Consider the following 25,972-nt stretch of genomic DNA (forward strand, 5'->3'; position numbering starts at 1 on the left):
CTAATCATAGCGACGGAACAGGAAATTGGTGGACGCCTGTGATGATGAGTTTATGGCTGTGTTGCAATGTGGACAGAGCAAGGAAGGTGTGAAGGGCATATATGCATGTGGGAATAATACAACACATATTCAGATATGTTCTGACTTTGAAAAACTTGGCCATAGGAGCCTCTCTACAGAAACGTAAGAAATGCCCTGCTGGATCAGACCAGCTTTTCACGTAGTCTACCATCTTCCTTCCTGCGCTGGCCCACCAGTTTTATTATTTATTTGTTACATTTATATCCTGCCTTTCCTGTGAGGATCCCAAGGCAGCATATATGATCCTCCTCCTCCTCTTCCATTTTATCCTCACGATAGCCCTGTGCAGTAAGTAAGGCTAAGAGTTAGTGACTGGCCCAAAGTCATCCAGTGACCTTCATGGCCATGGGGACTGGAACCCAGGTCTCCCAAGCCCAGTCCAACACTCTAACTACTACACAACACTGGCTCTCTGTGGTGCGTCCAAGAAGCCCCCAAGCAGGGCATAAGGGCAGTAGCCCACTCCCACAGTTCTGTCAGCAACTGATATTCAGAGATAGCCTGCCTCTAAACCTGGAGGCTTCATAGAGCCATCATGGCTAGTAGCCATTGATAGTCCTCCTCCTCCATGAATTGGTCTATTCCCATTTGACAGCTGTCTAAGCTACTGGCCATCACCCTGTCTTGTAGCAGTGAGTTCCACAGTTCAACGATATGCTTTGCAAAGCAATATTAATGAATTTATTTACTTACTGCCTTTGTATCCCACTTTTTCAAGCGATTACTGTCTCCCAAAGTGGCTCACATTATTAAAAGAGAGAGACCAAGTCATCAGGCTTACAAACTAAAATGACAAGACACACGAGGGAAGGGGAGTGGAGGGGAAAGGAAGAGGAGGGAGAGCCATTCTTCAGGGCCAGAACAAGGGGCTGAGCTATTAGCAGGCATTTAAATATTTCCTTTTGTCTGTCCCAAATCTCCTGCCAGTCGGTCTCATTGGATGACCCTGAGTTCTAGCATTAAGAGAGAGGGTGAAAGGAGCTTTCCCCACACTGTGTGTAATTTTATAAACCTCTATCATATTAACATGTGTCATACCCCACCCCCCTCAGTCATTATGTTTCTAAACTGAAAAGACCACAGGAGCTTCATGTTCATTGTTGTTGTGATGGGTTCAGAACATGTTGGGATCATTTTTGGTTTAGCAGGATAAGTTCCATTTTTCATCTTTTCTATATTCTTGAACCTCAGGGGAGTCTTGAGTGGTCCAAGCTCTTTAGTTCATTTTTAAAAAAACGCTGAGCAGAACACGATCAAGCAGCTTTCCCCAATCTGGAGCTCTCCAGTGATGGGAGTTGCAGCGCAACGCCTCCACAGGGCACCAGGTTGGGGCAGGCTGTGGTAGAGATTTATAAAACGATAACTGGTGGAGAATGAGTGAATGGGGAGTCCTGATATGGGACTGTTTTAGTTCGTGATATCGCTCTGACATCCTAAAATATTAGAGCGGGGAGGAGCCATCCAGAGATGGTCGTGACACTGCTTTCTTCTCATCTTAATTTTCTCTAGACGAATCAGTGCATCTCTTTAATGCTTTGGCTGTGATGCTGAAGATCCTAATGGCTTGTTATTAGACCTGGGTTGCTGTGTGCCCCCTGCCCCGGCTTGGGTTGCTGTATCTCCTTATGGCCTGGTCCTCGCTAACGTTGGCGCTCGGATGAATTAATGCCTTCTCCGCCTGGACGGTCGCATACCAGCAATTGTATCCTCAGCTGAGGTCTTAGCACTTCAGCCACGGAAAGGTCAGCCCTGGCTTACGTTTTTACTAGCCAGCGTGTTGCTTTCTCCTCTAATGATGCAGAGGAACAGACAGCCTTCCAATCCAAGCGACGGTCAGCGTTTGCGCAGTTGGCTGGAATCAGCAACCTAACGGCAGGGGGGAAAGCTGGTGCATTTTTAGTAGGAACTGTGAAGACATCAGGGGGCTAAAACCGTCTGTTGCAAAGACAGGAAAACCTTAAAAGAATTTCCAAACCAAGCACGACAAAGAAAAGAAAACCCCAACATCGTTGGCAAGCTCACTACAGCTGCCAGATCCTGAAAATTAGAGGATCGCATTCCAACGCTTAGAAGGGCAGGTGGTTCAGTTACAAGTGATCCTAGGTAAACCAGAGATATTTTTAGCTCTCTTTCAAAGCACACTGTACTCTTCAAAGTTGAACACAGGTTCTGGGGAGCCTAGATGGGCTTTTTTGTAATTCTCCACAGTATGCTGGGACAGAAAAACAGAAAGCAATATTCATCTCATAGAAAGTGATGGCGTTTTTAAATGTTCAGTATTTTCAAGTTCAGTATAACATATTCATATTACGTATGTCGCCTGGAGCCTCAAATGTGGGTAGGAAGACAGCGTGAAATGCAGATGTTTCAAAGGGATTGGGTCCAGCAGGCAGCAAGCTCTAGTCCAGCTCAGGGCTGGCATCCAAGTCTGCAGTCAGAGGGACAAGTGGGTGGCTGGAGGAAGTCTTGGGAAGGACACAGAGCTCCAGAAGGTCACGATCTCTTGGTCAGAAGGAAAGCTCAAAGCAAAGGGAAGATGCATGGCTGGAACCTCCAGGCTGGGATGGAGCAGGAAATGGCCTAAAGGAGGGACAGGCACCCCGGACTCCACACCAGCTGTAGCATTGTAAGGGAAACTCCAGCTGCCGTGTTTTTCTGTAGGGATGGTTTTCTTGGATAGAGCCTTGGGAACCTGAGGCCTACTGCAGCCATGCCCAACTGGCGCCCTCCAGAAGTGCTGGACTGCAGTTCCCATGACCACTGGCCATGTTGGCTGGGGGTGATGGAATTGCAGTCCAGCACATCTGGAGAGCACCAAGTTGGGGAAGGCTGATCTGCTGCCTGGCTGTTATAGCCGTGCTCCTCCCGGCTGACTGGAGTGGGCAAGTGGGCAGAGGTAATAAACACCTCGCTGAGGGAGAGCGTTGGGCCAGCTGTTGGAAAGGATGCAGTGGTTAGACGTCTCTTTGGACTCCTCCGAACATCGTAATTACCATCCAGCCTCACACGTGCCCTTTTTGCAGCAAGGCATTTGGGGGTGACCCAGTTCCCAAGTGATTCTGGGTGGTCCTGATTCTCTGGATCCCTTTCCGTTTGGCTTCAGGCCCAGTTTGGGGACTGAGTAGCCACAGACGCTCCCGTCAGAGGCCTGCCTTTCCGCGTTCCTGCCCACGTGCCCGCATCCAAGGTGTCTCCTTGCGTCATCCCCTTTGTGCAGGAGCAAGTCAGTGGGCAGCGCCACCACTGCTGCTGGTCCTTCAGGCCTTGCTCAGGTCCAAACATGGCCCCTCGTGGTGGGGACAGGAAATTACAGGGCAACCCTATACCTTTCTACTCAGAAGTGAGCCTCATAGTTTTAAATGGAGCTTACTCTCAGGTAATTGTGCATAAGATTGCAGCCTTCACTGCCTGCCTGGGCTGGAGGAAGGGCAGGGACCTGTACTTTAGAGTAGAGGATCAAAGATGTATTTATGCAGCTTATAGATTTATGCTCTGCCCTTGAGCCTGGGACATTCTGCATGCGGGACAAGGTTCAGCAAACCCGGCACCACAGACCCATTGTTGGCTCGGCCTTTTCCTTTTCTCCCCATGTCTTCCTTCCCCCTTTTTCTTTCTCCCTTTTTCTTTCTCCTAACCATCTTCACAACGAGTAGGGAAAAGGTTTTAGTCCTTTCTTCTGAAAATATACCGGGTAAGGACAGCCAGTGTTCTTCACAGCAGGATTTCAGAGATGACACAAAGGCAAGTGTGCAGAATAGTGTGCGGAAGCCAAGAACATTTGAAGCAGGACATCCACTGCCAATGAAGCCAAACGTACGGTGCAGCTCAGATGTAAAATACAGCTTCGCTCACATGAATGCACTCGGAGCACCCATTGGCACGAAGAAAGTATTCATCTTGCTGATCTGCAGGTTTCCACTGAGAACCCAGAAGTCTTTTTCCTTACTGAATATATTGCAATAGAAATAGACTTCAGGCCAGTGGCAGGGCCGTCTTCTCCATTTCTTTCTCTGCAGAGTGTTCTGTTGGCACCGGCCCTCAGTTCTGTGCTGCTCTGCGTGGTTTTATGGGCACAGGCTTCAAAACTGCTCTCCTCGCAGGATGCCAGAACATCAAGGTTTGACCTGGCGATGGGCAGGGCAGCAGAGAATATGCACCTGCATGGAAGGGAGAGCCAGAAGCAAGGAGCTGGTCATGGAGGGAAGGGAAGGGCGTGCCATCTGGCATTGTGATGAGGAGGATCAAGAATAGTGTGGCAGCCAGAGTGTTGGGCTTAGACCTGGATTCAAATCCCCACTTATGAAAATCACTGGGTGGCTTTCAGCCAATTACACTGTCAGCCAGACCTACCTCACAGGGTTGGTGTGAGGATAATATAAAGGGGTAACCATCTGTGTATGGCACCCTCAGCTCCTTGGAGGAGGAAGGGCAGGATACCGACATGAGAAATGCATGAATAGACAAGTTTAGTCGAGCAACTGAGTTTGGTGCTATGAGAATGGCCCCCCTGTGTGCTTGCTCCTTCCTCCTCCCTGCTCTCCCATCATACTTCATTACATCCTAGCCTGCCAACCAGGAAGTGACTAAATGAGTGGAAGGGGAGGAGGGAGTGCCCAAGCCTGAGGCCAAATTGTGTGCATATTGTCATCTCCTTGGGATTTGGGAACTCTGTTAATTTTTTAAAAAGAGGGCTTGGCAAAGGAGGGACCAAGCAGCATCCCCCCGGTGGCCACATCTGGCCTAGAAGTCCCCAGTTGCTCTCCTCCGTGCTCTTCATGCAGGCACACACACGGGATCCTGCCCCTGCACAGAGTGGCATCTTAGAACCTTCTAGAGCGAATATTCTCATGCCCTTCCCCTGGAGGGGGAAAACCTGTTGTTGTTGTTCAGTCGTTCAGTCATGTCCGACTCTTCGTGACCCCATGGACCATAGCATGCCAGGCCTTCCTGTCCTGGGGAAAACCTACTGCACTGTTTATACCTCAGGAGGCAGAAGAACCCCTTCCCAGCCAGTGCCCTTCTGACCACTGCCAGAACAGCAACTTCAGAGAGCTTTCTCTTGTCACAAGAGCATTTGGGGAGTATTTTCTGTTAGCTCATGTCTCTCCCCCCCCCCGCCCTCACTAGCCCAGGAGTCACCAGTTGATAGCCAACCCTAGTTTGATACTCAGTCTAGCAGCTTTCCCCAACATGGTGTCCTCGGGATGGGCTGTTGCGCGTGTATAAAAATAAGGCTGAAGCAGACTTTGTGGGTTGCCCTCTTGAGTTACTGTAAGTCACCTTCACCCACGCCTGTCACAAGAAGTGGATGCCAGCTGGGAATGCCCTTATTTGGGGGGGGGGCTGTATTTTAAGGCCCATCTGGAGTTGCCAGTTGAAAACGTCTGTACAAAAGAATATTTTGAAGCTCTGGAGCCAAATTGTTCCCCGATATTTTTGTTTATTTAAATAAGGGACGTTGCCTTGAGTTCCCTGGCAACGTGAGGTGCTGGATTAAGAGAGAGTGCTTTAAAATACAATACGACATTTGTCAGCTCTGCTGGCAGCTTTGAGTGAGCTAGCCAGGACTGTCCCAGAACAGCTTCCTAATCAATATTAATTTTCAAAAATTGCCTGCTTGGCCTGTTGATAAGCAGCCTGTAGGGTATTTTTCTACTTTAATAGATTGAGAAACAAGCTTCTCCACAAGAGTTTGGCAGCAGTCACACAGCCACTTAACACTTCCCCAACCCTCATTGGAACCAGTGGGACTTACCAGGGCATAACTGGGAGGGGAAGAGGCTATAATAAATCATATTCCAAAATGGCTGTCTGAGTTCCATTCCAGAGATCCCTTGCCATGATTCTTGAGAGGTTGTCACAGACAGGGATTTGCTTACACTAAATGTTTTTAGCAGCTTGTGAGGTCTTGATTGTATTAATTGGACTGGCAGGAAAATTGGCCATCTGTTCAATAATTCTGTTTACAGCTTTGCCAAACATTTTTCTATACCATCCTGCTGAGATAATTGAAGATAGTCTCCCTGTATCTAATTAAGATTATTCTCAGGAACTTACATTGGCTTCATTGTTTAATTTTTAAAAAAATGGCTCCAGAGTTGAGCCAATGTGGGCACTGATTCTTTTGTTTTGCTCTCCTTCCACAAGCAGTGGGAAGGCCAGAACTGTCTCTGGAGGGGCAGTTTCCTTTAGGGAAGAGTTGTCCCATAAACGAATGATATGTCTTAACCTGTTGGATTTACACCTGTCAAGCAGTGGTGCAATAGCAAGCACAGTAGCAGCAGTGCAGTAGCAAGGCCCTTCACATTCATGATCTTTACAACAGGCTTATAAGGTAGGCCAGTGTTATTCTCTGCCTGCTGGTGAGGGCTGCTGCCAAGAGTGGCAAGATTTGGATATCTCAGCTCATGCCCTTCACCACTGTATTACACATGTACAGCCTCCCCTAACTTGGTGCCCTCCAGATATGTCAGACTACAAGTCTGGCTGAGGCATTCTGGGAATTGTAGTCCAACACATCTAGAAAGCACCAGGTTTGGGGAGGCTGCAGTAATAATTCAACAACATTTCGTACACCACAGTTCATGGATATGCAAAGTAAAATGAATACTTTGTATATCCATGAACTGTGGTGTACTAAATGTTGTTGAATAGGATAATTTTGGTCACATCTTTCCATGCTAAAGAGGTATTACTGACCTCTCGAACCTGCCCGCCCATCCATCCATCTATCCATTCATTTATTTATTTGATTTACACCTAATTTTCTACCAAAAATGGCACTCAAGCCAGCTGTTTTCAGCATTTCCTTTTTAAACAGGCTTTCATGTAGGGAAGTATAGTCATGATTTGCTTTTGCTGTAAGCATGTTCTGAGAGCATCTCTAACTTAGGTTAAAGAACATGGGTTAAAAGGCCAGTTTGGTTGTTTTCTTTTATTCTTCAAAACTAAGACAGTGCCAACAATTTGTTCTTGTCCAATGCATTTGCATCTTATAAATAAATCTTGCATCCAGTTGCTTGGGAAAAGAATGCCTATTAGTAGGCAAAAATGTTTGGATAATATCTTTTTGACCAATATTTTTTAAAATGGATTTATATCCATACAATATTTATATGTTGATATTTAAATACAAAAATATTACAAAGATAAATACAAAATATTTATTTTGCTCATATTTTCCCACCTCCACATTTAATGTTTTCTTTGTGAAGTTTATTTTACTCCTATTTTATTTAGTCCTTAACTTTAGGCTTCCATTTTAATTAAAAAAAAAAGTTTTTGTGTTTGTTTTTTAAAGAAACTTTAAAATCCCTGCAAAAGTAATGTGGATTCTGTGTGAGGAAAAGCTGGATTTTGTGACCTGTATAAGTTGTGTAATTATTGCATTATGTGCCCTTTGTATACACCATTTCTTCTGCATCTGCTAATCCTAGGAAGGGGCAGCAGAGCGCTGGAAATCCAACTGAGCTTCTGCTTCGCTTTGGAGTATTCATCAAGGCCTTGGTTGCACACTTTCAGGCCTATCCCTGCTGTTATAAATGCAAGGGACGCTAAGGTGGTCAGGATGCTGAATTGTGCGGGCGAGGTCAGATTCCGTGGTTTTTCAGCATTTGCCTGGCTTATATATTAAGCTGATCTGTTAGAGCAGACTGGTAAAGTCTAGTCAGCTATGACGAGTCAGAATTTCCTCCTGGCAACCAGACAGGGAAGTTTTAGTAAATTGGGGATGGCATTTTGTTTTTCAGGCCATTGATATGCCAGAGATAACAACTTAGGTGTAGGTGGGCAAGTAACTTACTTATAAGGTTATCATTCCTAGGCAGGGAAGTGTTTGTCCTTGATGGGGTTGGGTGATGGACTGTAAAAATAATAATAATCTGCTAGGTAGATTATTGTGCAAGCCCCATTGAAATGAACAGAACTTGCACAGTAGTTATGCTTGGCCATTTGCACACTTCCATTATAGTCCAAACCCCACAAGGATAGTTTTTGAACAATTGCTTTGTTAAGTTGTGTGACTTCTGTGGCCTTCCCTGACCTTGTCCTGAGAACTGCGCTCAGCACAAAAGGATGTTCTTCAAAGTTACGCATAGCTCAGCCTGCATAGAGCACACACTGAGTAATACTTTGGGTTTGTTCTTTCACTAAAAATGTTTGCAGCTTTTGGCTTTAAAAATAGTTGCAGGAGTACAGCAAGGTGGACAAAGCCTCACTCTCAACACTGCACAGGATGGCAGATGAGCTGGCATGGTTTCATGATGGGCTCCTTGCCTGGGACACTTTTTATAGAACATACAGTTACTCTGGGGGGTTTCTCAGGCTGCGTTTATCCCAGCCTTTAAGCATTTGTTCTTTAAAAGGGATGCAATGTTTTACTTTTAGGTTATGTATATCACATACCTTCTAAAAATAAAATGTAGCTTGATTTCTCTTGAGATAAATACTTGGGCCAGAAAAAAGATTTGTGTGTGTTGGTGTGTGTGTGTGTGTGTGTGTGTGTGTGTTTGTAGATGCTAAATCCAACTTCTTTGCATTTCAAGTGCCCCTATTATCTTTTGTTTCAGTTTAAGCGTTATGTTAATAAGCTTCGAAGCAAAAACACACTTTATAAGAAGAAGCGCCTGGAAATAGCAGAAATTACGGCTGAGTACGGCATCCTGCAGAGAACGGAAGAGCTCCTAACGCAGCGCCATGAGGACATCCAGCAGCAGTTGGTAATGGGCCATCCTCTCATCCTGTCCACACCATGGAATGCACGGGGCTAGGCTGGAGGTTCTGCTCTCACACTCTTTCTGCAGTAGCTGTTATAATTTATCATGTCACACCATTGGTGTGCCGGGTGCTTTACAGAGTACAAGAGGGCAGTACAAGAAGCTTACAATCTAGAATTTGATGCAGGGGAAACAACAGAGGAAAGCAGGGGTGGAGGCAGGGCTGGGTAGGGAAAGAATATGTAACCTGCTCAAGCTTGTTTATTGGCTTAGTTGCAGAAGGGCATGGGAACGGGGGGATTGAGCCAAATGCTTCATGGAAAAGGTGGCTGCTGAGAGATTTGAAGGAAGGAAGAGAGGTGGCATTAGGTGTTCTGGGAGGCAGCTCCAAACAGACCAGACGGTCTGGGAGAAAGGGCGGAGTCTTTTGAGGAAGCAGCCAAGCGTTGATCTCCTGGACGTGTTGAGTGATGTAATTTTGTGATTACAGGAAGATCTTGAAACATACACTGTAAAAGATTGCTGTTAAGTGAAGTCTTTGGCTTCAGTGCAATTTTTTGCTTTAGCTTTGATACAGTTTTATTGAAATGAACAACAGTATTCATTATATCTTGGTCTTAAAAGAACTTGCATACCATGATATCTCCATTCTTGCATCTTGTCATTCAAAAGCTGAAATAATGCCTACCTCTTACTTCTAACTGAAACAGGTTCCCACACACGTCAAGGGTAGTGAAAATGCAGTGATTACAGCAAACTAGAGTGCCCAAGGATCCTTTTCTTGCAGTCTTCCATGGCATCATGTCTTTCTGTTATCACTCACTTTGATAGAAAGTTACATGTGTTTAGGGATGTCCCTTTCCCTAAAGCTCTTTACATTTTTATCAGAGATATAAGAGAGGTTGTGGTGAAATATGGAAACCAGTGTTACCAAGTGTCTTAAGTGTGTGTGTGTTTTTTTTCCTTCCACCCAAGTATCTTTAGAGAACACATTATTTCTTCTAAGACAAAGCAGAACGGGCAGTGAGTGAGGCTGTAAGGTTACTATATGATTCGTCCCTCTTGATTAGACATTATTAATCTGTGTATGAAAGACATGGCTAGGTAAATAAATAACAGCAGTAGGTTCAGAATCACTTCATCTTGGATGAATGAAAGTAATGGATTACTGAAAATGCACCTAGTTCTTTCACAAATTTAGGCATTGTTCTAAGCACTTTCTCCATAGACCTCACTGGGCCTTTGGCCAGTAGAACCCAGATCCCTTTAATGAGAGATATCTTGGCACAGTAACTGGCCTGTTCTTAATTGTTTTCATATAGCTCCATCAAAAACAAACCTTTGGTGCCCCTCAACTTCACATATGGCTTCCTTACGATGTTGTAGTTGCAATTCCGAGCCAATTTGCTCCTTAGCCTCTAAAGCAGCCTTCCCCCTATCAGGGTGCCCTCCAGACGTTTTGGATGACAAACATCAGTTCCAGCCAGCATGGCCAATGCTCAGGGACCATGGCAGTTGTAGTCCAAAACATCTGGAGGGCATTCGGTGAGGAAAGACTGGCCTGTATACTTACAGTTGTGCTCCTTTGCTACCAGCAAGCAATTGAAGACAAGAAGGGGATCTCTGGATACAGCTATACGCAGGAGGAGCTGGAGAGAGTGTCAGCAGTAAAGAGCGAAATGGATGAAATGAAGGGTCGAACTCTGGATAATATGTCCGAAATGGTGATTTTTCACACTTATTACAGGCGGGGTGGGGGGAGGGAATGGCGATACTCTATTTCAGTCTCTCTCCAACCTCCCACTCGCCTGCAGGATCTGTTTTGTCAGAGCAGCATGACTGGGTGCAGTTGTGCCTCCATGGGTAGAAGTCCTGTCTCCATTTGTCACATCTTCCCTGATTTCCCCTTTCTTTCCCCTCCATTTGCCTTTCCAGCCTTCTTTCTTCCCATTTCCAGCCTTTTTGCTTTTTTATTAATAGCACATTCATGCAGTGCATTTTCCTCCTGTCAAACAGGTGAAAAAACTGAATGCTATGGTGGCTGATAAGAAGTCAAGCCTTGCTCCAATTATCAAAGATTTAAGGCAGTTGCGACAAAAGTGTCAGGTGAGTGAAAGAGACTTTTTTTTAATGTTTTGTTTTGTTGGAACACAACTGGGCTGATTAGAGTGGGGTAAGATTTCTTGAGCCATCTCTAAATTTAATCCTGCCATTTTGCCTGCCTCCCCTCTGGGCCACCATGTACTGCACACTGAAAAGCACCCAGTAGCTGTCCGTGCCTAGATATCTCTCCGGGCCAAATTGTATGTGTTGGAGGTGGCCAGCTGTATTTGTGTGGTAAGCTAATTTTAACTGGGTTTTTTTTCAAGTCTGAGCCTCCTTGGAACAAATTCTTGAGTGACTGGGTTTAAAAATTAAATTACTATAGTTCTGTCCCACTCTTACAGTGGTCCCACAGTGGCCCCCCATCTAGGTCCACAGCCCTTTTGCTTCAGCAGCTCTGCACTATCATATCCCTATTCGCTGGGCCCATGATTTTTATTCTTCTCAAAGTCAAGGTGGCACATAGAGATATAGATATAGATAATCAGTTACAAACCTGCATGGTCTTAATGCATTGGGTTGGTTCTAGATGTAGTTAAGCATCGAGTAGACCCATTGAAGTCAGTGGGACCTAAGTTGTTCACGACTAACTTAAGTCTCATTCATTTCAATTGGTGTATGCTACACTGTTAAATTCAAGGTACGAGTGGAATGGTGGGAGCTGTTGCAAAACTTGGGCGGAGAAGAATGAAACTGTGGTGCCCAAAGGAACCTGGGGTGATCACAAGACACTGTGGTTTGGCTTAATACTTATCTGAAGGACCTGTACAATCTCTTGGCCTGATGACTAGGAGTGAAGCACCCTTCTGACTATCATCACCCTTCTGACTATCAGATGCTGGGGACAAGCCATCAGGGACAACAGTCACCTTTGTGCCCTGCTCATGGGCTCCCCAAGGTGTCTGGCTGAGTGTTGTTAAAAATAGAAGGTGAGAGGGGCCTTCAATCTGATCCAGCAAAGCAGTTTTTACGTTCATTGTAGTACAGCTTGTGTGGGAGATGCTCCTGCTGTCTTTTGCCTGCAAAATGTATTTTTCTCCCTGCTGCCCCGCAGTTCATTTAAAATGTGAGTAGAAGCAAGCTTTCATTTGAGGCACTGTTTATTGCCTGTGCCAGCCTTCCCCAAGCTGGTGTCCTCCAGATGTGTTGGACTGCAACTACCATCACTCCCAGTCAACATGGCTGTCTGGAGGACACTAGCTTGGGGAAGGGTGGTTAGACGCCACTGTAACTCCGCTGCTTCAGTGCAGAACGGGGAATAGTATGCCTGACATTACTTTCCTGCACCACCTAGATGGTAGCTTTCCTTTTGCTTGCCTATCCTGTTGCTCGTTATTTTATTTATTTATTACATTTATATACCACCTTACAACACAAAGATCTCAGGGAGGCTCATACAATAAGACAGGTCTAAAAAATGGATGCAATAAAAAATTAAAAGGCTTGGAAAATAAAATTGCAGAAATGAAAAGCTACACTTTCTGAAATACCTGGGACAAGAGAATTGTCTTTGCCTGGCACCAGAAAGGTAACATTGTGGGCACCAAGCAAGCCTCCTTGGGGTGGGTGTTCCACAGACAGGCAGGTGGAGAGTAACAGGCGCCTACTGTCTCTTGTAGCCACCCGCCTAGCTTCATTCAGTGGGGGGCACCCAGGGGACGGCCTCCAGAGGTGATCTGAGGGTCTGGGCAGGGACATATGGGAGAAGAAGTTATGGTCATCCCATGGCATATGTAAATACCTGTACAAACTGTTTGTGCAGGAACACTCCTCAAAACTCTCTTGCATGCTTAATTTCAATACAGCTAAGTCAAAATCCTTGCTATGGTGTAAGCAAATTAGAAAAATAACCCACCACTGCACTAAAGACACTGGATAGTGATATATATTTAAGAAGCACTGTGGGGGGCGGGGGGACTTGTAAGCTGTGTTGTAGTTTATGCTCTTGATCTTTCAGCATGCAAGGCTGGTGGCTTCCCCATAAGCAGTGGGGCTCAGATGTCCCTTGGGTTCATGTGAGCACCTCTGTGTGCCAGTAGCTGAGGTTAGAGAGCGAGATTGACAAGAACGTGATCTGTCTGAGTGCCACGGGCTGAGAGACTGCATGCACCCTTCTGTCTTTCCTTCCATCTCCAGGAATTAACCCAAGCATGCGGAGAGAAGAAATCCCAGTATGACAGCTGTGCAGCAGGCTTGGAAAGCAACCGTTCTGCACTGGAGCAGGTACAATGGCAAGGCAGAATGGCACTCCTGATCTCATCACCCCTCCCACCACCCAGTTTTCTTTGGGGAGACATAGTGGCTTGATCTTGCACGTTCTCGGGACCATGACTGATGACCTTTTGGGGGCTCACCTACCCAACTTTACCAGCACAGCTGGGTTGGGGAAAGATGACTATTTCCCGATCTGGGGGGTGCTTGCAAACCTTTGGCCTGTCATCCTGTCAGGTGGAGACATAGAACAAAAGTGGTTGCCTCTGCCCACTCTTGGGCCAACTAAGCACATCAGCAATTATTTTGGATGGCTTTTTTCCCCCTTTCTTTCTTTGGATAGATGAGAGGGAAATAATTACATTGTCTGTGTCACAGGTGGGAAACTGTGGCCCTGCAGATGTTGTTGGACTCCATGTCCCATAAGCCGCAGGCAGCATGGCCTGTGATTGGGGATGATGGGAATTGGAGTCCAACATCTGCAGGGCCACAGGTTCTTCAGCCCCTCTGTGTGTAATTCTTGGGCTGCTTTCCTTGAAAATGGTCTTCATGCTGTAGAACAAGGATGCGGAACCTCAGGCCTGGAGGACAAGCCTGACCCTCCTGGAGACCCAGTTCAGCCCTCTGCGGTTCCCCAAATGGTCATGCACCCTTCCCCTTTCCCCCAAGCACCTATTGTTTGGTAGTTTCCTAGCTTTTGCGCCATTCCCTCCCTCCCCTGGTTCTAAAAGGCTGAAATGCCTCTGCTGTTACTGGTAGTAAGAGCTTTAAATGCAATAGGCAGGTCTTCTTTACCCCAGTCCTTTTGCCTTTGACTCTTCCCCTTTGCCCTCACCCCTGCCCATTGCTGGAATGCAGCCCTTGAAAGCTTCCCCAAAATTGAATTTGGCCCTCAGGCTGCAAGAAGTTCCCCACCCCTGCTAGAGACTTTCTGCGCTCTTGCCTGTTAAAAATGTGATCTGCCTACCTACCGCAGGAGGTGAAGGGCCTTCATGAGGAGTGTGTTCAGGAGGAAAGCCGCTATCATCATACCAACTCCATGAAAAGAGTAAGTCTGCAAAAGGAGCATGTGTGCAGCTATGTCCGTGAGACTCTTCAAGTGGGAAGGGTGGTTGGTGTATAAATCTTTGTGTTCCTTCTTAGATTCTAGAAGTGCACTTCCAGCGTGCCAAAGATGAGATGAAGATGTATGTCTCTTCAGATCAACAGGAAAGAAGAAAAGCAATCAGGTAAAAGCACTTGGGACCATATCTTAACTCCAAAGAGTTTTCAGAAATGGGAGGTTAAGTCATTAGTCTTGAATGAAAAGAAATTGCCCATATTACGTTTCCCTGAAATTCTCTGTTGTACATTTCCTTCCCGCTGCAGAGGTGCTATTTGCTTAGCAGATGGAGTCCTCAGCAGTGATTCCCTCTGTTTGCTATGGTTCAGTTTAGGATTCTCCCCATGTGTAAACACAGAGACCTTAGAATTATAAAATGCTGTTTATGTTGCTTGTTTATCTCACAAGTCTCCATTTATGGTGTCCAAATTGAAGGGCAGCCAGGGACAGTGAGCAGATTACATCTCTCTAAATATTTGCAATGGATTTGTTATCTGTGTGGATGGGGGAAAGAAGTTGAATGCTGAGAAGAGAAACAGTAGGAATGCTAGTGCTAAAGTGAAATGAGAGAACAGTTATGGTGGAAGTTAGTAGATTAATGTTGAGAGCCTGCCAGCTGTGTGATTTACATGCCCAGTGTTTCTCTGCTCAGTGGTCAAGTGTTTTGGCTTTGGCTTTGGTTTTTGTTGCTGTTGCTTTGTACGCAGAATCCTTTTGCCGTAATAACCCATGTATCTGCCCTTGCTGTTTTGTAGTGGCTAGATTGCAAGCCATATCTCGTATCCATTTAAAATGCCATCCTTCTTGGGGCCACTGTGGATTGCCTGGGATCTAGGAGCTTAGAGTGGGCAAGGCATGTCAGCATGCTCCTCATTGAGGGGGTTTGGATGTCTATCCGGTGCTCACCCATCCATACCTAACAGGCCATATATGCTTGTGATTTCTGCCCGCCCGAGTCCCTCACTTGTCTCCCCTTTCACACTGCAGACAAGGGTGATTGTGGGAGTAGCATGAGCCATAAATATGCACAACAGGACACTCATTTGTCACGGGGGAAAGGTGCCTCCATTTTTGAGATGCCTGCTGCATCCACCCCCTGCACTTCTCCTTAATGCACTGAAAAAGAGCAGAGGGAGTTGCTAGGCAAGGTGAGCGAGCCTTAAGGATGGTGGACTGCCACTTCCCCCTGAAAATCAAAGAGCATGCATAGGTGCTCCGGGAAACAAGAGCGAGCTAACAGAAGCTTTGGCAGGCAGAGATTCAATACGTGTAGAATGGCAAGAGAAGGCGAGTTTCTAGAAATCCTTTCAGGGCTTTTGTGAGCCCTGGAATGTAAACTGAGCTCAGATGACCTATAAGGAGAACTTTGGTTTGCTAATGAATTAGAAATGCCCTAATTCTGATCCCCAGCCCCATCTCTGTTCCATGGAGTCAGTAGTGAGGAATGTGAAAAGTTAATTTTGTTCTCTAAAAATAGTTTTAAGTTTCAAAATTAAGTTGCATTCTTTCCAGGCATCATTATAAATAGCCAAAAAGCTGACGTTCAAAAGACTAATTTTCTGGTGCCTTTCTTTTTCTTTTTTCTTTCCTTTTAATAAAATTTTAGAAGCCAATCTTAGGGTTAAAGAACACTCGGAGCACCTAAAGAGCTGGGGAAGGATGTCAGTGTGCTCTCTTGGGGGCAACTTAGGTCACCTTGGTCCTGGCACAAATTCTAACAGCTGCATGCAGGTTATAAGAAAGATGGATATCCTGGGCTGTGAGAATAAACATGTTCCAGACTCAAATCCCATCTTCCAATAGAACAACTAATATATAGGGGAAGAATGTGCGAATGGATGGCACAGATCGTGGAGACTGGGGTAATATCCCAATAGACAGGGCAGGGTGGGATCATCTCCTGTCTTCCCCCATGGAAGGCTACAAGCATCTGTCTGATAGGATTGGATCCAGACTAAGTCGTGCCTTAATCCCACTAAAATCAAGTTAGTCATGTCTTAATTCCTCCCATTGAAATCAGCGGGACCTAAGTTAGTCATGACTAAAGGGCAGAATCCAGTGGGGCACTTCCTGCTCCCATGATTCTCTTCTGCCTTGCCAATTCCACTGCGCAAGTGCCCTCCACCACTAGTCTCTGGAAGGAGGCAGGTCAGCAGAGGTTGCATAAGGGAGCTCCGCCAACCCGTCTCCTTCCAGAAACTAGTGTTCCCGCTTGTTTTGGGGCTTCCATTAGGAAGCGCTCAATGTCCCTTGCGTAAATTGTGGGTCCCACTTGTGCAACAGAATTGGCAGGACCCACCGCTTGCAGCAGGGAAGTGCTTGGGTGGAAAGGAAGCGGTGGGGGCTAAGCATCCCATTGGATTCTGTCCTGTGTATGGTTTCAGATCATAGGTTTCGAGACCACTCTGTGAACATGTATTCCCCAACTGGAAGGATATTCTGTCCCAAGACATTTCAAAAGCACCTTACAGTCCTTGGATCAAGCTCCATTTAGTCTTTCCTTGTCCAAGGCTGGGATGCAGTCCTGCTTTGACCCTTGCTGAGGCCAAAACTTGCAAGGATTTTAGTGGAGCAGAACAATCATCACAGGCTGCAGAATCAGGAGTCTTTCCTGAAGCATTTATGCCCAAAATCTTTAGTGTGTGTGCTCATACTCACTTGTTTTTCTCCTGTCAACCAGTAGAACTCCTGGTTTAATAGGGACACATGTCAGTTTTCAACCCCATCATGGGGTTTTATTTTTTAGCCTGATGACACTTAAATGTATGAAGCTCATTGGGATCTGTGAAACCAGGGTAATTGAGGGGATAGTCTGTAGGATTTAAATGCAGGAGGAGAGGCATCTCCAAATCCCCCTTGGCCATAAAGCTCACTGTGTAGCTTCAGAAAGCATATTCCTTCTCCATGTAGTCTGCCTCACAGGGTGTTCATAAAAAGATTATGAGAGAAGGGCTATTATAACTTGCCCTTGGAATAGGGTGGGAAAAATATACATAAATATGGGCTTGAACAATAAGGAGCATCATAATGAAATATTTTACCCACTCAAGAACCAACTGTGAATAAAGCCTCAGGCTCCCATCTGCAACATGTGTATAACGATACAGATCTTCCTTACACGGCTGTTGTGAAGATTACCGAGACACTGTATGTGAAGCTCTCTGAACACTCTGAAAGTGCTGTATAAATGCCAAATATTCTTTTACATTATTATTAAATGCATTTATTGTCTTCTTTAGGGAACAGTATTCCCGGATGATCACAGAACAAGAAAACCTTGGAAAGGTAGCAATGGATTATTTTTTTAATCTTTCTTCCTGTTTTTAGAAAATGCTACATTTCATGCATGTTAGTAGCTTATGCATAGCTCCTAAGAACCACTCCATTCTAGCACAAAGAAATCGCCTTCTGAAAATAAACTATCCAAACAATTCTAAAGTCAGCTTCCTACAGATAATGCTTAAGCTGTCTATCTTTTACAAACGGCACATTCCCCGGAAACCCCAGTGATAAGATACTGTAATGCAGACGAAGCTTTGCCAGATCAAATTTGAAGTGGTATATAAAGCAATTGGCTGAAGACAATATATTTTCCAGCTGTTGTCCTTGGTATCTTTATAAAAAAGAACTATAATACATTTGATATAGCTGCGTTACCTACAACCCTTGCCGACTTCTGTACATTTTTCGTCTTCTGTGAAGTTCAGAATTACGCAGAAAAAGATACAGTCTCTTAACTTCTTCTATGTTCCCCTCATAAATCTAGTTATACTAGTGTTATATGTTTAAATACATAATTTCTTGTAAAGTTTTATTTTAGGTTTTCTTAATTTCAAGAGCACAATTTACTCCAAACTGCAAAGTCTTGAGTCCAAAAGTTACTGATCTGGGTATACTTTTACAAAATAAATGCAGCCCAAACAAATAACAGAGACGGACTCAACAGTGTTTGTAGGCCTGAAAACGCTTCGTATTAGATTGCCTCTTAGCCCTGCTTTAGTCCTTCTTTGCAAGAATTGCAATCAAATGCCTAGTCATATACTAACTTGGGGCACACAGGAACACTTCAGTTTTCCTCCCAAGCGTGGGGGCTCGCATTTAGAGAAAGGGTAGTGGGGCGCCTGCTTTGGATGCAGAAGGACCTAAGTTCAAGCCCAGGCAGGGCTGGGAAGGACCCCGTCTGGAACGGTGGCGACCCGTTGCCTGTCAGCCTCTAGACAGTACTGAGCTAGACACAGCATCAGTCTGACTTCGTATAAGGCAGTTTCCTGTGTGCACAGAGTTACGGACCAGCAGCGGCTGCTCCACACACAGTTGAAGTGAATGGAGCAGTCATTGCACCTTGGAGCCTAACAAGACTTCAGATCCCAGCAGTGGGATCTATATTGCTAAGGTAAGAAAAATAAATGTTCACAACCCACTGTGTTTGAGCTGACTCTTGCAGCTTATAAACCTTCCTCAGTCTGGTTTTGACCATTCTTTTGAACAACAGAAACTGCGAGAGAAGCAAAAGGGCATCCGGGAAAGTCATGGCCCAAATCTGAAGCAAGTGAAAATGTGGCGAGATTTCCAGCTGCTCATGGAGTGCAAGAAGGAGTGTTTCTTAAAGCAACAAGACCAAACGTCCATTGGCCAAGTAATTCAGGAAGGAGGAGAGGACCGGCTGGTCTTATGAAACCCAGCCCCTTCGTATCTCAGTAATTCTGAACAGGATTTTATTTCTTTAGCAATTCCATTACAAATGTTAGTTTAGTTCTACAACCATTTCTATGCAAGTTAAACTTATCGCTGGAGCTTAGCGGCTCAACTACAAGGGGTGGCTGGGGAAGTCTTGATTGGCTTAATTAGAACAGTGTTGGTTTCCGAATTGGACTGAGACCCTTTTGGCCACTCCTTGTATTAAGCAGAGAAAATAACTCTCTCTAGGGGTGCTGCAAATGGAACGTCCTTTCCATCACTGGAAGGCCAGGTTAATGAGTTAAGCATTGGGAAGTACTCGGGGTGACACTGCTATGTTGGAAAAGGTTTAAGGGCCAAGGGCCAACCCATCTGTTAGGCTGAGAGCTGGCTGTTTCCAGAGAGACAAAAGTTACCCTGTCCCCAGGCCTCAAAAACTGGTGTTTGAACCCTTGACTTTGTTGACAGAAAAGCTTCTCTATCTGGGTTTGTAAACCAGGAGACTCCGTATTACAGATCCAAACCAGCTTGCAAGTAGTCCTTGCACCACACTCAGGCGTACCCAAACCCGACACCTTACACCCTGGGAGAATGTGGGGAGTTCATATATCAAGGGCCACAACCACAAGGGCCAGAGCAAGGCTTGAGAAAGGGGCCTTGAATTCTCAGCACTTCCCAGGAACTGAAAACATGTATTCTTTCTTCAAAATACATGATATCCTGTAGCTTCATTTAGTATCTGTTCCTTATATAGCCTCTGAAGGTTGGGACACTGACTCGCCATCTCCTAGCTCAAGCCAGATTTTGATAGTTTCCCAAGGATGCAGGTTGTAACATTTGCTTTGTGAACTCTGGTGAGCTTTACCAGAACACTGCCATGTGGGGAAAAGGGCATGTGAAATCTGCCGTTAGAAGACAGTCCTTTATGACTGCTGACTCGCACCGTCTTCACAGTGCCATGGCTATTTTACAGAATTTTCCTGATATGGAGTAGATCTGAAGACGTTGTTCTGCACATAAGGTTCACTCTGGTATCGAAGTACTACACAGCTTCCCTTGTGGAACAGGAGGGCCAGTCGAAATGAGAGCCCTGATGGTCCTTGGGTGCCTTTGTGCTTCTCTGAGTTGTGCCCCTGAGCCTGCCTGCCAGCCTCAAGATCAGAAGAGCAGGGGGTGCTTTGCGCCACAGCCTTATGAAATGTGTTGTTTTTCTTGGATGGCAGTCCAAAATTCTCTTTGCGTGACCCGTGGTGAAGTCATTTGGAAACATTACCTTTTGCCTTGAAAGGAAGCACCTTTTTAACCTTTTCCAGCTTTGTTACAGTGATAAGGTTTTACCCTTCAATGTATTTCATTAATGCAGCTACAATGATAATAAAGTGCAAGCTCTGCAATGTGAATCTTCCATGTTTTACACTTTTCTTTCCGTCCTCCCTTTGCACCTAATAAGTAACAGTAGTTTCTTAGGTGTCAGGCTTCCCTTCACCTCCCAAAGTTACACTTCTGAGAATTCAAAAGAACCCTCAGCGTCAGACCCACAGGGATCCTTAAGAAACTATACACAAAGTCTGTGACTTTGGTGCTCTAGAGTCTTGTACTTGAACAATAGTGTGACACAGTGCGGAGTATTGTACTTGGGGCTGACTTGAATGAGGAGCTGCAGAACCTTCCCTCTTCTACCAGTGAGAAAATGTTTTCACTCATTATAGAGCAATTAACCAGGGCACCATAACCAGATCTGACTCTGATTAGTGTTCTTGAACTTGAACTATACACACCTTTTAAAATTTTGGTTTCTTGCATTTACAGTTTACATGTTTAGATATATCCCTAAAGAAAAAAAAACTAATATGCACACCTAAAACATGTAATGTGAAAAGCAGCCCTATGAGATCTGAGTTCAAGTCTCCCCAATGCTAAGCACTCATAATGTAGCCAGGACAAACCACACTCTCTACCTCACCATCCCATTCTTTAAAATGTGGATTGTGGTCTACCTCATGTTGTTTTGGGTGGGGAAATGCAAGAAACCTGCAAAGTTCTGCTGTATTGTCAATAAATACAAGTAGAAATTCTTCACAAACCTTACTTTCAGTGTGCTTAATTTGCACAGTTTTCTGCATAGAGAATCTGGTGTTTCCTGGATCAAAATTTGGGGGAGGTGTTTGGGTTCAAGTTTTTTGTTTGTTTGTTTGTTTTTGGCTGCTGGAGGCTGAATAGACTAGGCCATAATTGGAATCATTGGCCCACCATTGTCTGCAGGATTTTAGTCTTGCTTGTTCATTATTTGTTGCAGTGGTGGAGCAATAGTAAGGTGCTGGAGCTTTCAAAGGGAGGGTCATCCGGCAGGTCGCTGAAACCTTGTCACATTGCTGGGGGAGATAAATTAAACAAGGTCTAATTTAATCCACGGTTGGAGGCAAGAGGAAAGGCTTAGTGTGCTCCAAAGTGTGAGAAAATTATTTGGTTGGAAGGAGGGAATGCAAATAACCAGTGCCTGAGGGCCATCTCTGCACACAGAAAGCTGCAGAGTAGCTCTGAATCTGTCTCTCAGGTATTTTCTGAGGTCTAAATGGCAGTTTGATAGGACTTGGGAGGTTCACTGCCATTTCAACATTTACCCCTGGAGCCTTTGAATAACGTTTATTATCAACTGAAATCATCTTTCTAGCTTCTGATGTTCTTACCCTAAGAACAGAGAGATTCTAGAAGATATGGAATGTAACTCTCTGCTCACCCACCCCCCCATCTGTGGAAAATACAATGTCAGAATGTAATATCTGTGAGTGTTTTGCAGGTATAAGATCACAAGATTCCCGCACCCATCTATTTGCTTGGCAAAACATACTTATTTCTGTTCTTTTTACAGCACAATCAATGTATGTGGCACTATAAGAATAATACATAGTATTTGCATAAGGTTTTCAAGAGTTCAAAACACTTCGTTATCTTGTTCTCATTCAGGGCTGTTGCACCTCTTTCAGCCCAAAGGCTGAATTCAGTTTTGAAGAAGCTCTTGGGGGCCGCATTCCAGTGGAGGACAGGGCCAGAGGCGAAGGGGGTGAGCCCAAAATACCAGCATTGTTTAGCTTATTGCTCTTTCTGTCAGTCACTAAGCCTTATGAGAGGCACTTCAACCTTTTAGAATGGGGAGTGGGGGAAAGATGCCAAAGCTGTGAAGCCACCAACGATTGGTGGGTGGGAGAAAGGGGTGTGGCCAGGGGAAGGGGGTGTGGCCAGCTGCAGAATCCCAGAGGGCTAGATTCGGACATCAGGTGGGCCAGACATGGTCCCCAGGCCTGAAATTCTGCACCCCCGTTTTAATCCTTCCAACAGCCCTGTAAGGCAGTCAGTATGATGGACTGAGGCGGGGAGAGAGAGTTGCTCAGCTAAGGCCACCTAGTGAGTTCATGGCAGAGGTGAAATTCAGACAAGGGACTTCTTGACCCCTACCTCAGTCTTTTAGCCACTACGCTACCAAAAGAAAAAGCAGTCTCTGCTCTCGAGGAGGGGAGCAGTCTAAAATTAAAAGTGGGAAAGGCAGAAGTAGCAAAGGTTAAATGTTAGCAAATGCAGCCAAACTTGAGTTTTATTACAATTGGAGGTGAATTTTAAGGGCCACCTCGGAGTTTTGAGGAAGGAGTTGAGGTGGTACTACAAATACGTTCAGGGAGGGAGTTCAGGCATAAAGGGGCAGTGTGAGATTTGCTATCCAATACAACCACCTTTTATGAGTTTTCCTGTGAAGGGGCTGTAGCTCAGTGATAGAGTACACACTTTGTGTGCAGAAGATTCCAGGTTCAATCTTGGGCATCTCCAGGTAAGGCTGAGAAAGACTCCTCGGAAACTTTGGAGAGCTGCTCCCACTCAGCATAGACAATACTGAGCTAGAGGAACAAATTTTCTGACTCAGTATGACGCAATTTCCTATGTTCCTCCCTCAAGGAAAAAAATAGTATGATGAAATCATCTCTAAACCACAATGCACACACAGATTCAAATCAAATATAGGCCTTTGTCTTCAGAAACAGCACTTTGTAAAGTAATTTGTACACTTCAATGGGGCTAGCAGGTGAGCTTTGCAACGGCCCCCTTGAAATAAAGAATGGGATACATGATACATCTCAACTGTGAAGCTTAAACATCAAATATACCTTTGAGAAGGGAGGAAAACAAGGAATTTCTGGGGATTTGGAATCAATGCAAATGAAAGATACAAATGAAAATCTCAAGTTGTTTTACTGGTGTCTGTCAGGATCGCGTCTGTGTGCCTCAATTTTATCTTTTGTCCTAATGCAAAAAGAAATAATTTAAAATAAATTTAAGAACAATGGAGGCATTACAGTTGCATTGCTTTCTGAATTGCACCCTGGATATTGGTAATTTTGCGCACGTGCACGCCACAGCATGATGCTTCTTACAGTCCACTTCAAGTGCTGTGTCATTCTTGCTGCCTTCCAGAAGGGCAAACTGATTGCGCACTTCAGCAGCATCAGAAATGACTTTCTCAGCTGAAGCAGAAAATTATAATTATCCAAAAAAAGGAAAAACCGGGGGAAGGGATAGAGTGGCTATCTTTAGCTTTTATGCAAGTGGACATTCAATAATGTGACTTTAACGGTTTTTGTTCAGTGGCTCTCCCCACCCCTACAACCATTTAGAGATTTGAAAGGAGTCTCTTGGGAGGGGGCAGACTTTTGACTGGCTCTGACATTTCCTTCAGCTTATCATTTTCCATATTAGTATTAATACACTGGGCTTGCTAATATGTGAAATTAAATTACAGAGTTTGAGGGAAAAAATCACCATCACTGCTTACTGGTGAAGTTCCAAAAAAATATTTGAAAAACCACTCAGTTGGAGTATCTGTTAAATATACACTTTAAACATCCTAAACCACCAGGAACCTGTTTACATGACAAGATATCCTGAAATAACCATTTGTAGAAGTGAGAGGTTCGTGGAACACTGAGGGGTTTAATCAGGAATTGCATTGAGCTTTCAGGCAAGAGGTTCAGAGGCTTTGGGCTTTTTTAGATGTAAGAATGTATTATTATTTATTAAATGTCTTAGATGTCTTTTTCACACACATACACATACACACACACACACACAAATATTCAGGGTGACTTACAATAACATTAAAACAGTTGCAACCATTTCCTACTAAAATACAACCACCCCATAAAGCAACTAAAACCTCAGTGACAATTGCAAACAATTTGACAGATGCATTAAACAGCCCATCGCATACCGTCAAACGCCTGGGAATAGAGGAAAGTCTTAACTTGGTAATGAAAATATGAAAATGTTGGCTCCAGGCAGGCCTCACTGGGGAGAGCATTCCATAATCGGGGGCCACCACCACCGAGAAGGCCTTCTCCATTGTTGCCATCCTCTAAACCTCCATCTGAGGAGAGTCTCAGATGTTGTTCAGATGTTGGGTAGGTTCATACTGGGAGACTCCATCAGGGATTGCAGTCCCAAGCCATATAAGGCTCTATAAGCTAAAAGCAGCAGCTTGAATTGGGCTTGGAAATGTACAGGCAGCCAATGCAAATGGGTCAGAGTTGGTGCTATAGACTTACTGGTCCCCATTATCCATTTGGCCACTACATTTTGCACAAGCTACAGCTTCCAAGCTATCTTAAGGCAGCCCCGCATAGAAGGCATTTAAGTAATCTAACCTGGAGGTTTTGTTGTTGTTCAGTCATTAAGTTGTGTCCGAGTCTTCGTGATCCCATGGACCATAGCACGCCAGGCCTTCCTGTCCTACGCTGTCTCCCGGAGTGTGCTCAAGTTCATATTCATTGAATTGGTGATGCTATCTAGCCATCTCATCCTCTGCCGTCCCCTTCTCCTTTTGCCTTCAATCTTTCCCAGCATCAGGGTCTTTTCCAGTGACTTTTCTCTTCGCATTAGGTGGCCAAAATATTGGAGCTTCAGCTTCAGTATCTGTCCTTCCAGTGAGCAGTCAGGGTTGATTTCCTTTAGGATTGATTGATTTGACCTCCTTGCAGTCCAGGGGACTCGTAAGGGTCTTCTGCAGCACCACAGTTCGAAAGCATCAATTCTTCTGTGCTCAGCCTTCCTTATAGTCCAGCTCTCACAGCCATACGTTGCTACCGAGAAAACCATAGCTTTGATTATACGGACCTTTGTCGGCAAGGTGATGTCTCTGCTTCTTACTATGCTGTCTAGGTTTGCCATAACTTTCCTCCCAAGGAGCAAGCGTCTTTTAATTTCATGGCTACAGTCACCGTCTGCGGTGATCTTGGAGCCCAAGGAAATAAAATCTGTTTCCATTTCTTCCCCTTCTATATGCCAGGAAGTGATGGGGCCAGATATCATGATCTTAGTGTTTTTAATGTTGAGTTTCAAACCAGCTTTTGCACTCTCCACTTTCACCCTCAACAAGAGGCTCTTGAGATACTCTTCGCTTTCTGCCATTAGGGTGGTATCGTCTGCGTATCTGAGGTTGTTGATAATTCCGCCGGCAATCTTAATTCTGACCTGTGATTCATCCAACCCGGCATTTCTCATGATGTACTCTGCATATAAGTTAAATAAGCAGGGCGACAATATACAGCCTTGTCGTACTCCTTTCCCAATTTTGAACCAATCGGTTGTTCCATGTCTGGTTCTTATTGTTGCTTCTTGACCCTCGTACAGGTTTCTCAGGAGACAGGTAAGGTGGTCTGGTACTCCCATCTCTTTAAGAATTTGCCACAGTTTGTTGTGATCCACACAATCAAAGGCTTTAGCGTAGTCAATGAAGCAGAAATAAACGTTTTTCTGGAATTCTCTTGCTTTCTCCATGATCCAACAAATGTTGGCGATTTGATCTCTAGTTCCTCTGCCTCTTCGAAACCCAGCTTGTACTTCTGGTAGTTCTCGGTTCCCATACTTTTGAAGCCTAGCTTGTAGGATTTTGAGCATCACCTTGCTGGCATGTGAAATGAGTGCAATTGTGCGGTAGTTTGAACACTCTTTGGCATTGCCCTTCTTTGGAATTGGAATGTAAACTGACCTTTTCCAGTCTTGTGGCCACTGCTGAGTGTTCCAAATTTGTTGGCATATTGAG

General features: G+C 44.9%; 1 protein-coding gene across 5 annotated transcripts in view; it reads left to right on the forward strand.

Moving 5' to 3' along the window:
• The window catches only part of IFT81 (intraflagellar transport 81), a 56,197-nt gene extending 31,649 nt beyond the window's left edge, over positions 1-24,548 (forward strand). For 2 of the 5 annotated variants that reach the window (XM_084820332.1, XM_084820333.1), the window contains exons 12-19: positions 8,649-8,798; positions 10,391-10,519; positions 10,812-10,901; positions 13,035-13,121; positions 14,086-14,157; positions 14,253-14,338; positions 17,451-17,496; positions 18,704-24,548. In XM_084820332.1, the coding sequence (XP_084676458.1) occupies positions 8,649-8,798; positions 10,391-10,519; positions 10,812-10,901; positions 13,035-13,121; positions 14,086-14,157; positions 14,253-14,338; positions 17,451-17,496; positions 18,704-18,886 (843 nt within the window). In that variant the 3' untranslated portion in view covers positions 18,887-24,548. Of the gene's footprint in view, positions 1-8,648; positions 8,799-10,390; positions 10,520-10,811; positions 10,902-13,034; positions 13,122-14,005; positions 14,158-14,252; positions 14,339-17,450; positions 17,497-18,703 lie in introns of those variants that run through there. The other 3 variants (XM_084820335.1, XM_084820334.1, XM_084820336.1) reach the window with 2 other exon arrangements.
• Positions 24,549-25,972: the final 1,424 nt, after the last annotated feature.

This window comes from Heloderma suspectum, chromosome 13 (genome assembly GCF_057233095.1).
Source record: "Heloderma suspectum isolate Gila_16-S chromosome 13, 16-S_ref, whole genome shotgun sequence".
Classification (NCBI taxonomy): domain Eukaryota; kingdom Metazoa; phylum Chordata; class Lepidosauria; order Squamata; family Helodermatidae; genus Heloderma; species Heloderma suspectum.